At 40.0% G+C, this 13,133-nt stretch overlaps 1 protein-coding gene across 3 annotated transcripts in view; it reads left to right on the forward strand.

Moving 5' to 3' along the window:
• Positions 1–849, forward strand: part of LOC308246626 (glutathione S-transferase A2) — a gene marked incomplete at both ends in the record, with an annotated part of 36,778 nt that extends 35,929 nt beyond the window's left edge. The window contains 2 exons of one of the 3 annotated variants that reach the window (XM_080665034.1): positions 269–423; positions 672–847. In XM_080665034.1, the coding sequence (XP_080521160.1) occupies positions 269–391 (123 nt within the window). Of the gene's footprint in view, positions 1–268; positions 645–671 lie in introns of those variants that run through there. The other 2 variants (XM_080665032.1, XM_080665031.1) reach the window with 2 other exon arrangements.
• Positions 850–13,133: the final 12,284 nt, after the last annotated feature.

Consider the following 13,133-nt stretch of genomic DNA (forward strand, 5'->3'; position numbering starts at 1 on the left):
GAAGCTACCAGATTTCCATGTGGGGAGGAAGATAGGAAAGAATGTGAACTGAATCAAGTCTTAACCATGTCTCTGGGGGAAGTGTTATTGAGCTGTGTTTCCTTCCCCTTATCTTCTTTTCTTGCTGGGTGTCCCTTTCCCAGCCCCCTGCTGGTGCTGATGGAAGGGACACTGTTGGTCCTGTCTGGGAGGGTCTCAGATTCCCTGGCCTGTGTAATGATGGGTGGGTGTTGTGTCTCCATCTGAGGCTGTGCTTTGTGCATTGCAGGCCCTGAAAACCAGGATCAGCAACCTCCCACCTGTGAAGAAGTTTCTGCAGCCCGGCAGTCAGAGGAAGCCTCCCATAGATGCAAAAACATTAGAAGAAGCCAGGAAGATTTTCAAGTTTTAAATAAAGCAGGCATGGACACCCAGCACATGCAGGTGCAGTCTTTAGACGTTGTGCAACAATGAAGTGCTTTAACTAGATGTAGATCCTGGCTGTTGTGAGAATAATAAACTTTTCCAAAATAATTAAATCTCCTATGAGCAGATTTAGTTATAGTTTATTCTTGTTCATTAAGTTCAAATATGAAATCAGATTTTCAATCTCTTTCTATTGCATTTCTCTTGGAATTCAAAATTAAATAAAAAATGGAAACATGAATTATGATGTCTCTCATCTTTTCCAGGAATTGTCACATATCTGTCACAGAGCCCATCGAAGAGTCAAGTGTAAAATTCATATCTGACATTCTCAGTTGTTCACAAGAAAACAGCTACCCCTTTTGGTAATGGCATAAGAAATTTTCTTTTTTTTTACTTAGGAGCTGTTTTCCTTCTGGTAATAAAAATGTTTTTTTTGTTATGAGTTTGGTTCTCATTCAATACAAGAGTGATATGCCTACTACAGACTTCTTAGTGCATCCCCACGTGCCTGGGAGTCACAGAAGGACTTATCTTTCTGTCTTGGGTGTCGCTTTCCCAGCCTCATGCTGGTGCTGATGGAGGGGGCTCCATGGGTCCTGTCCAGGAGGGTTTCAGAGTGTGTCCTAGAGGGTGGGGAAATGATGAACAAGACAACAGACCCAAGCTCTGCTCTCTGGTGCCTTTGTTGTCCTTTCAGTCCATGACCCCCTGGCACATCATCGCTCTGCTGCTTAATGCTCGGTGGGGCCCTGGCGAGCTTTCTCTCAGATCACTCAATGTTGCTCAGACCTGGACTTCCAAGGTACAGATTACATGTTAGTGAATGCATATAAAATCTTCATTCTATTTTTCTGGCCTGTCACTGGGCCAGAGTGGCTGGATTAGCAGTGATTTCTAACTTCAGCCACACTCGGGGCTCATCATGAACACCCTCCCAGAAAATCTGGGCTTTGACATAATGAGTCCTTCTTCCCACAATAAGCTTCCCCATAGCGTGGGGAGGGAGCTGACAGACACACAGGGCTCCTTGTCTGTAGCTTCACTTCCATCTAGTCTGCTGTCTCCTTGCAACCAGAACACTTTTCCTAAAATGCACATTTGAGTATCACCACCTTCTTTAAGTCCTTCAGCGAGTCCCAGGCCTGTGGGGATGCTTCTTCACATCTGCCCTCACCCCCTCCTTCCCACCTGACCATGCTTAACACCTCACCTCAGTTGTTTCTCTGTGCCTCTTACAGAGCCCTCTAAAACACTAACAAAACTGAATGCCACTGTGCCTCCTCCACTCTCCTGTGAGGTCCTGGTGTGAGGGCATGGCTGGGTGGCTTCCCTACCGCTTCATCACAAATGGTCATAACACCTTGCACAGCTCCACTCACAGCTTGAGGACCTAAGGGTTTGAGTCTGGGCTTTGGGAATTCCTCAAGATTCCACACACACTCTCATCTGCCTGACATCTGTATTCATTCACCCATGTCTTCATAATCCTATATAATAAAAGCCTAATATGCTAAGTGTCTGGTTGGCCATTCAACCAATCAAAGCATAATATACTAATGATATGCTAAGGCTGCTCAACCGCTTGCTATGATGTACACTGACCACCAGGGGGCAGATGCTCTGACTGGTAGGTTAGCTTGCTGCAGGGGTCCAGCCGATTGGGACAGAGCGAGATAGGCTGGACATGTCCTGGAGCCCTCCTGTTGTCCCTCCCTGGCTGGCCAACCTCCCATGTCCCTCCCTGGCCTCGATTATGCACCAGTGGGGTCCCTTGGCCCTGACTGCGCCCTCTAGCAATCCGGGACCCCTCAGGGAGAGCTGGTTTCGGCCCAATCCCGCAAACCAGACTGAGGGACCCCACTGGTGCACAAATTCGAGCACTGGGCCTCTACCATATTCATATCACTCAAGTGCAACATAGGGATCTTGTATAGATTCTGATGCAAATAAGCCCACTGTAAAGAAACCCTCATGAGACAATGGATGAAATTGGAAAGCTGAATATTTAATGAAATTAGGGGATTATAATTTTTAGTGTAATAAGAGAATAGTATTATTATGCCTAGAAAGAGTCCTTACCTGTTAGAGATTAGCATACCTAATTTCTGATTGATGAAGTGATAAGCTGTCTAGGATTTGCTTCAAAATAATTCCATGGTTGTGGGTAAAGTAAGTTCCCATATATTAGTTTATTGTGGTTATTATAAGGAATTATTGAAACTGGGTGGCTTAAAACAACAGAATATATCCTCTCACATTCTTGGAGGCCAGAAATTATAAGTCAAACTGTTGTCTGGGCAGCACTTCCTCCAGAGGCTTTAGGGGAGAACCCTTTCCGGCCTCCTTCAGCCCCTGGTGGCTTTTTGCTTTCCTTGGCTCATGGTCACATCACTCCAATCTCTGCTTGTATCTTAACATCGACTCACCCTCTGTGTGTCTGTGTCTTCTCTTCTGTTGTAAAGACACTCGTCATTGGATTTGGGGCCCACCTGGATAATCCAGGATGATGTCATCTCAGGTTCCCTTACTTCATTACATCTGCAAAGACCCTTTTTCTCAGTACGGTCACATTTACAGGTTCCAGGTATTTGGACATGGATCTGTCTCTTTAGGAGGCCACCACCATGAGCCCCCCACAACAGGGTACAGATCAAAAACATTGTTGACAATTGCTGAAGCAGGGGGATGGGTATGTTGGGCTTTCTCTACTTTCTACCATTCTCTCTATGGTTGTATTTGCTGGAAAACTTCCATTTAATAATTTTTAAAACTATATTATTTATTGAGCAATTATGTGCCAGGTGCTATGCCAGACAATGGAGACATGACTGGAAACAAGATAAAAGCCCTACCTCCAAAACTTCATAGAGCTAGGGGAAAACTGATATTAAACATATAAGGTCAATAATGCTGAAGTGGCTCAAAGTAGAGTATTCCCATCAGAACAGAGAGCTCATGCAAAGGCCCAGAGGCTGGCGAGGCTGATATGAGTGTGGCATAGAGGAAAAGGTGTACTAATCAGGTTGCCAGATTTAGCAGAGGGAGGTGAAGGCAAGTCCCAGGGGGTAGGGGAGGCGAGAGGGAGATCAATGGGGGGAGGGGGGAAGGAGACATATGTACTACTATTTGTAATACCTTAAACAATAAAATAAAATTTTAAAAAACCTTTTTTTTCTTGCAGGCGAGAATCTTAGGGGAGGGTTTCAGCAGGATATTAATCAGTTTTTCAGGTGCATTCTTAATATGTTGATGCATCAAAATGAGTGTGTAGGGGATTTGGAGATTATTCTTTGTTGTGTTTTACTGTATTACTTTTATCTTGGGTAGTCTGCCTCTAATCATGTTTTTGTTATTTGTTCCCCTGGTTTCATCCATCCATGGGTTTAGCTGGCACAAACGGCATTAATTGGGTCTTGGTCCCCTATCTCTCTGACCAGGGTGGTTTAAGCAATGCAATCTTTGGTTAGGCAGGGGAGGTATAACCATTTGCTCTCAGGCATCCTTGGTTAGGGAAGATAAGTTCTTGAGATTCACTTGCTGTCTATAACTTGTTCAAATTGTTTAGCCTTGTTTAATTTTCTTTTCTGTTTTCCTATTCCACTTGCCCAGGACTTTTACTACCTTTTTACTGTTCAGCCACACTTTCTCAATAAGCTAAAACCTTTTTTTTTTTTAGCTTCTCATGAGTTTTGCATTAAAACAAAAACCGCCAGTTATTAAGAGGTGAACAGATTTGGCCTAATATATTATTAAAGTTTCTTCTCATCGAGGGACATGAACAATTAAAATAACTTTATGTGTGGGCCTTATTTGGATTTGGATTTAAACCCACTGTAAAATATCATTTGTAACATTTATGCAACATTAAAAACATGAACATTGATTAGATATTGAATGATATTAGAGAATAATTGTCGATGTTTTAAGTGTGATCATGTATTGTGGTTATTTTAAAAATAATTCTTATGTTTTGCAGGGGTCCTCAAACTATGGCCCGCGGGCCATATGCGGCCCGCAGAGGACATTTATCCGGCCTGCCAGGTGCCACTGCCTGTCCTGCTTAGCAGCCGACTCGTCCCGGGCCCGCAGTGCACATAGGAATTTGTTCATAGTTTTTTTTTAAAACTATAGTCCGGCCCTCCAACGGTCTGAGGGACAGTGAACTGGCCCCTGTTTAAAAAGTTTGAGGACCCCTGTTTTAGAGGAACAGATAGAAGTATTTAAAGGTAAAATATATGATGCCTAGAACTGGCTTCAAATTATTTCACAAGCGGGAGAGTGGGTGGGCATAAACATGACTTAGGGTTGGATTGAGTCGGTAATTATTAAAGCTGGGTGATGGGTACAGGAGGATACTTTTCTGTTTATTTTTATGCATGCTAGAAATTTCCATAATAAAGAGATAAAAATAAAATACTATTAGAAAATAAATGTAATTTAAGTTAAAGCCTAAACCAGAAATATGGGGAGAAGCAGATTGTAAGAAACTGTGTGTTAAAAGATTTAATACACCCACTCAGCAACGATTTTGTTGAGCACCTTTCAGTGCCAGCTTCCGTGCTAGGTTCTGGGGATACACAGATGAACAAGACACACAAGGTCCCTGCCCTCAGGAGGCTTATATTTCAGTCAGGATGCAGACAAGTAAACAGGTTAATAAAAGAAGAATGGGAGCGTTTAGGAGCACAGCCAAGCACTTACAGTGTCAAAATTCCAGATTCCCTCTGGAAAACTGGTCGTTTCTGTGGCACTTTGTTGAGCTCTGCCCTCTAGAGATGTCAATGAGAAACACACCTTCAATACAGATCAGAGGGCCCCAGCATCTCTGTGGAACTCAGGTTTTCCTGGGGCGGGAGTCATGGATGAACTCAGGGATCTGGTCCCTCAGGTCAGAGCAGTAAAAGATGGTTTCAGGTGAGGTAGTGTTGTGTAACAGGAGCTTCCCTTCAAGTGCTCCCTCCTAGTGTTATCCCTCCATAGTATATGTACCTTGGCTTGTACTTTCTTGATTGTTTCATGAATGCATAGGAGTTTAGCTTGTTCCTTTCTCAATTTTTTTTATTTTTCTTAATATTTATTGTTGAGAATATTACTGATGTCCCCCATATTTGATTTCTATTATTGCCCCTGGATTTTGAGTCATAGAAAGCCTTTCCCTACACGAAGGTTAAAAGGGAATTCTTCATGTTTTCCTATAGTACTTGCATGGTTCCATTTTTTTTCCATTTTTTTTATTAAGGTATTATGTGTACATGTCTTACCATTGCCCCCCCCACCCCACTCCCATACATGCCCTCACCCCCAATATTTTGCATCCGTTGGTTACTCTTATATGCATGCATATAAGTCCTTCAGTTGATCTCTTATTTCCCCCACCTCTCCCTAACCTTACCGCTGTAATTAGACACTCTGTTTGATGCTTTACTGCCTCTGTAACTATCTTTTGGTTCATCAGTTTATAATGTTTTTCATTATCCCTAAATGAGTGAGATCATGTGGTATTTTTCTTTCATTGACTGGCTTATTTCACTTAGCATAATGTTCTCTAATTCCATCCAGGTGTCTACAAATGGTAGTAATTCCTTCTTTTTTATGGCAGCATAGTATTCCATTGTGTAGATGTACCATAGTTTTCTGATCCAGTCATCAGCTGACGGGCACCTAGGCTGTTTCCAAATCTTAGCTATTGTAAATTGTGCTGCTATGAACATAGGGGTGCATATATCCTTTCTGATTGGTGTTTCAGGTTTCTTAGGATATATTCCTAGGAGTGGGATTACTGGGTCAAATGGGAGTTCCATTTTCAGTTTTTTGAGGAAACTCCATACTGTTCTCCAGAGTAGCTGCACCAGTCTGCATTCCCACCAGCAGTGCACGAGGGTTCCTTTTTCTCCGCATTCTCGCAAACACTTGTCGTTCGTTGATTTGTTGATGATAGCCATTCTGACAGGTGTGAGATGGTATCGCATTGTCGTTTTGATTTGCATCTCTCGGATAATTAGAGACTTTGAGCATGTTTTCATGTGTCTCTTGGCCTTCCTTCTGTCTTCTTTAGAAAGGATTCTATTTAGGTCCGTTGCCCATTTTTTTTATTGGATCATTTATCTTCCTTTTATTAAGTTGTATACGCTGCCTGTAGATGTTGGAGATTAAGCCTTTATCAGTGATAACATTTGCAAATATGTTCTCCCATACAGTGGGGTTTCTTGTTGTTTTGTTGATGGTTTCTTTTGCTGTGCAAAAGCTTTTTATTTTGATGTAGTCCCATTTGTTTATTTTCTCTTTGGCTTCCATTGCCCTAGGGGCAGCATCAGTGAAAAAGTTCTTTTGGCATATGTCTGAGATTTTGCTGCCTGTGGATTCCTCTAGTATTTTTATGGTTTCCCGTCTTATATTTAAGTCCTGTATCCATTTTGAGTTTATTTTTGTGTATGGTGTAAGTTGGTGATCTAGTTTCATTTTTTTTGCATGTATCTGTCCAATTTTCCCAACACCATTTATTGAAGAGACTGTCTTGACTGACTCCATTGTATGCTCATGCCTCCTTTGTCAAATATTAATTGCGCATATTGGTTTGGGTCGATATCTGGATTCTCTGTTCTATTCCATTGATCTATATGTCTGTTCTTGTGCCAGTACCAGGATGTTTTGAGGACGGTGGCTTTGTAATACAGCTTGAAATCTGGTATTGAGATCCCTCCTACTTTATTCTTCTTTCTCAGGATTGCTGTGGCTATTCGGGGTCTTTTTTTATTCCAGATGAATTTTTGGAGAGTTCTTTCTAGGTCTGTGAAATATGCCGTTGGTATTTTAATGGGGAATGCATTGAATCTATAGATTGCTTTGGGTAGTATGGACATTTTAGTGATGTTGATTCTACCAATCCATGAACATGGTATGTTCTTCCATCTGTTTACATCTTCTTCTATCTCTTTTTTTCAGTGTCCTATAGTTTTCCACGTATAGGTCTTTTCACTTCTTGGTTAGGTTTATTCCTAAGTATCTTAATTTTTTTGGTGCGATGGTAAATGGGATTGCTTTTTTAGTCTTTTTTTCTGTAAGTTCACTATTGGTGTATAGAAATGCCATAGATTTCTTGGCGTTAATTTTGTATCCTGCTACATTGCCGAATTCATTTATTAAGTCTGTTAGTTTTTTTGATGGAGTCTTTTGGGTTTTTTATGTACAATATCATGTCATCTGCAAATAAGGACAGCTTTACTTCTTCTTTTCCAATTTGGATGCCTTTTATTTCTTCTTCTTGTCTAATTGCAATGGCTAATACTTCCAGTACTATGTCAAACAGGAGTGGTGAGAGTGGGCATCCCTGTCTTGTTCCTGTTCTTAGGGGAAATGGTTTTAGTTTTTGCCCATTGAGTATGATGTTAGCTGTGGGTTTACCATATATAGCTTTTATTATGTTGCGGTATGATCCTTCTATTCCCACCTTGTTGAGAGTTTTTATCAAGAAAGGGTGTTGGATTTTGTCAAATGCTTTTTCTGCATCAATTGATATGACTATGTGATTTTTATCTCTCAATTTGTTTATGTGATGTATCACGTTTATTGATTTGCAGATATTGTACCATCCTTGCATTCCTGGGATAAACCTTACTTGGTCATGGTGTATGATCCTTCTGATGTACCGCTGGATCCGATTTGCTAGAATTTTGTTGAGGATTTTGGCATCTACGTTCATGAGGGATATTGGCCTGTATTTCTCCTTCATTGTGTTGTCTTTATCTGGTTTTGGTATTAGGGTGATGTTGGCTTCATAGAAGGAGCTTGGAAGTGTTCCTTCCTCTTGAATTTTTTGGAATAGTCTGAGGAGGATAGGTTTTAGTTCTTCCTTGAATGTTTGGTAAAACTCTCCTGTGAAGCCGTCTGGCCCCGGGCTCTTGTTTGCCGGAAGCTTTTTGATGACTGCTTCGATTTCTTCCATAGTTACTGGCATATTGAGCTGTTTAGATTCTTCCTGATTGAGTTTTGGAAGGTTATATTTTTCTAGGAATATGTCCATTTCCTCCAGGTTGTCCAGTTTGTTGGAATAGAGTTGTTCGTAGTATTTTTTAACAATCCTTTGTATTTCAGCGGGATCTGTTGTTTTTTCACCTCTTTCATTTCTGATTTTGTTTATTTGGGTCCTCTCTCTTTGCTTCTTGGTGAGCCTGGCTAGAGGTTCATCAATCTTGTTTATCCTTTCAAAGAACCAGCTCTTGGTTTTGTTGATCTTTTGTATTGTTTCTTTGGTCTCTATGTTGTTTATCTCCACTCTGATCTTTATTATTTCCTTCCTTCTGCTTACACTGGGCTTTTCCTGTTGCTCTTTTTCTCACTGTTTGAGTTGTTGGGTTAGGTAATTTATTACCATTGTTTCTTGTTTTTTGCAGTAGGCTTGTAGAGCTATGAACTTCCCTCTCAAGACTGCTTTCGCTGTGTCCCATAGATTTTGGATTGTAGTGTTTTCATTGTCATTTGTTGCCATGATGTTTTTTATTTCTTCTTTGATCTCTCTGGTAACCCAGTCATGGTTTAATAGCATGCTGTTTAGTCTCCATGTGTTTGATTTCTTTTTTCTTTTTCTTTTTTTTTCTTTTTTTTTTTTCAAATTTTTTTTAAGGTATTATATATGTACATATCTTACCATTGCCCCCCACCCCCACCCCACTCCCATACCTGCCCTCACCCCCCAATGTTTTGCATCCGTTGGTTGCTCTTATATGCATGCATACAAGTCCTTCAGTTGATCTCTTATTTCCCCCACCTCTCCCTAACCTTACCGCTGTAATTAGACACTCTGTTTGATGCTTTACTGCCTCTGTAACTATCTTTTGGTTCATCAGTTTATAATGTTTTTCATTATCCCTAAATGAGTGAGATCATGTGGTATTTTTCTTTCATTGACTGGCTTATTTCACTTAGCATAATGTTCTCTAATTCCATCCAGGTGTCTACAAATGGTAGTAATTCCTTCTTTTTTATGGCAGCATAGTATTCCATTGTGTAGATGTACCATAGTTTTCTGATCCAGTCATCTGCTGATGGGCACCTAGGCTGTTTCCAAATCTTAGCTATTGTAAATTGTGCTGCTATGAACATAGGGGTGCATATATCCTTTCTGATTGGTGTTTCTGGTTTCTTAGGATATATTCCTAGGAGTGGGATTACTGGGTCAAATGGGAGTTCCATTTTCAGTTTTTTGAGGAAACTCCATACTGTTCTCCAGAGTGGCTGCACCAGTCTGCATTCCCACCAGCAGTGCACGAGGGTTCCTTTTTCTCCGCATCCTCGCCAACACTTGTCGTTTGTTGATTTGTTGATGATAGCCATTCTGACAGGTGTGAGATGGTATCGCATTGTCGTTTTGATTTGCATCTCTCGGATAATAAGTGACTTTGAGCATGTTTTCATGTGTCTCTTGGCCTTCCTTCTGTCTTCTTTCGAAAAGATTCTATTTAGGTCCATTGCCCATTTTTTTATTGGATCATTTATCTTCCTTTTATTAAGTTGTATAAGCTGCCTGTAGATGTTGGAAATTAAACCTTTATCAGTGATACCATTTGCAAATATGTTCTCCCATACAGTGGGGTTTCTTGTTGTTTTGTTGATGGTTTCTTTTGCTGTGCAAAAGCTTTTTATTTTGATGTAGTCCCATTTGTTTATTTTCTCTTTGGCTTCCATTGCCCTAGGGGCAGTATCACTGAAAAAGTTCTTTTGGCATATGTCTGAGATTTTGCTGCCTGTGGATTCCTCTAGTATTTTTATGGTTTCCCGTCTTATATTTAAGTCCTGTATCCATTTTGAGTTTATTTTTGTGTATGGTGTAAGTTGGTGATCTAGTTTCATTTTTTTGCATGTATCTGTCCAATTTTCCCAACACCATTTATTGAAGAGACTGTCTTGACTCCATTGTATGCTCATGCCTCCTTTGTCAAATATTAATTGCGCATATTGGTTTGGGTCGATATCTGGATTCTCTATTCTATTCCATTGATCTATATGTCCGTTCTTGTGCCAGTACCAGGCTGTTTTGAGGACAGTGGCTTTGTAATACAGCTTGAAATCTGGTATTGAGATCCCTCCTACTTTATTCTTCTTTCTCAGGATTGCTGTGGCTATTCGGGGTCTTTTTTTATTCCAGATGAATTTTTGGAGAGTTCTTTCTAGGTCTGTGAAATATGCTGTTGGTATTTTAATGGGGAGTGCATTGAATCTATAGATTGCTTTGGGTAGTATGGACATTTTGATGATGTTGATTCTACCAATCCATGAACATGGTATGTTCTTCCATCTGTTTACATCTTCCTCTATCTCTTTTTTCAGTGTCCTGTAGTTTTCTGCATATAGGTCTTTTACCTCCTTGGTTAGGTTTATTCCTAAGTATCTTAATTTTTTTGGTGCGATGGAAAATGGGATTGCTTTTTTAGTCTCTCTTTCTGTAAGTTCACTGTTGGTGTATAGAAATGCCATAGATTTCTTCGCGTTAATTTTGTATCCTGCTACCTTGCCGAATTCATTTATTAAGTCTGTTAGTTTTTTGATAGAGTCTTTCGGGTTTTTTATGTACAATATCATGTCATCTGCAAATAAGGACAGCTTTACTTCTTCTTTTCCAATTTGGATGCCTTTTATTTCTTCTTCTTGTCTAATTGCAATGGCTAATACTTCCAGTACTATGTCAAACAGGAGTGGTGAGAGTGGGCATCCCTGTCTTGTTCCTGTTCTTAGGGGAAATGGTTTTAGTTTTTGCCCATTGAGTATGATGTTAGCTGTGGGTTTATCATATATAGCTTTTATTATGTTGAGGTATGATCCTTCTATTCCCACCTTGTTGAGAGTTTTTATCAAGAAAGGGTGTTGGATTTTGTCAAATGCTTTTTCTGCATCAATTGATATGACTATGTGATTTTTATCTTTCAATTTGTTTATGTGATGTATCACATTTATTGATTTTCGGATATTGAACCATCCTTGCATTCCTGGGATAAACCCTACTTGGTCATGGTGTATGATCTTTCTGATTTACTGCTGGATCCGATTTGCTAGAATTTTGTTGAGGATTTTGGCATCTACATTCATGAGGGATATTGGCCTGTAATTCTCTTTCATTGTGTTGTCTTTATCTGGTTTTGGTATTAGGGTGATGTTGGCTTCATAGAAGGAGCTTGGAAGTGTTCCTTCCTCTTGAATTTTTTGGAATAGTCTGAGGAGGATAGGTTTTAGTTCTTCCTTGAATGTTTGGTAAAACTCTCCTGTGAAGCCGTCTGGCCCCGGGCTTTTGTTTGCCGGAAGCTCTTTGATGACTGCTTCAATTTCTTCCATAGTTACTGGCATATTGAGCTGTTTAGATTCTTCCTGATTGAGTTTTGGAAGGTTATATTTTTCTGGGAATATGTCCATTTCCTCCAGGTTGTCCAGTTTGTTGGAATAGAGTTGTTCGTAGTATTTTTTAACAATCCTTTGTATTTCGGCGGGATCTGTTGTTGTTTCACCTCTTTCATTTCTGATTTTATTTATTTGGGTCCTCTCTCTTTGCTTCTTGGTGAGCCTGGCTAGAGGTTCATCAATCTTGTTTATCCTTTCAAAGAACCAGCTCTTGGTTTTGTTGATCTTTTGTATTGTTTCTTTGGTCTCTATGTCGTTTATCTGTGCTCTGATCTTTATTATTTCCTTCCTTCTGCTTACACTGGGCTTTTCTTGTTGCTCTTTCTCTAACTCTTTGAGTTGTTGGGTTAGGTAATTTATTACCCCTGTTTCTTGTTTTTTGCAGTAGGCTTGTAGAGCTATGAACTTCCCTCTCAAGACTGCTTTCGCTGTGTCCCATAGATTTTGGATTGTAGTGTTTTCATTGTCATTTGTTGTCATGATGTTTTTTATTTCTTCTTTGATCTCTCTGGTAACCCAGTTATGGTTTAATAGCATGCTGTTTAGTCTCCATGTGTTTGATTTCTTTGGGTTGTTTTTATTGTAGTTGATTTCCAGTTTTATGCCACTGTGGTCTGAGAAGATGCTTGATATGATTTCTATCTTCTTGAATTTGAAGAGACTTTGCCTATGTCCCAACATATGGTCTATCTTTGAAAATGACCCATGTGCACTTGAGAAGAATGTATATTCTGTGGCTTTGGGGTGAAATGTTCTGAAGATGTCAATTAATTCCATCTGGTCTAGTGAGTCATTTAGGATTGATGTTTCTTTGCTGATTTTTTGTTTAGAGGATTTGTCCAATGGTGATAGTGGGGTATTGAAGTCTCCTACTATGATTGTATTGCTGTCAATCTCTCCCTTGATATCCTCCAGGAGTTTTTGTATGTATTTGGGTGCTCCTGTATTGGGTGCATATATGTTTACCAGAGTTATTTCTTCTTGTTGGATTGCTCCCTTTAGTATTATGAAGTGGCCTTCCTTATCTCTTGTTATGTCCTTCAGTTTGAGATCTAATTTGTCAGATATAAGTATTGCTACCCCAGCTTTTTTTTCAGTTCCATTTGCCTGGAAAACCTTTTTCCATCCCTTCACCCTCAGTCTGTGTGCGTCTTTTTTTCTGAGGTGGGTTCCTTGTAGACAGCAGATATATGGGTCGTGTTTTCTTATCCAATCTGTTACCCTATGTCTTTTGATTGGGGCATTTAATCCATTTACATTTAAAGTTATTATTGATAGGTACTTATTTGTCGCCATTTTTATTTTTTACCCCTGTGTTCCTTCTTCGCTTCCTATTTTTT

This window comes from Plecotus auritus (genome assembly GCF_963455305.1).
Source record: "Plecotus auritus genome assembly, chromosome: 4".
Taxonomy (NCBI): Eukaryota; Metazoa; Chordata; class Mammalia; order Chiroptera; family Vespertilionidae; genus Plecotus; species Plecotus auritus.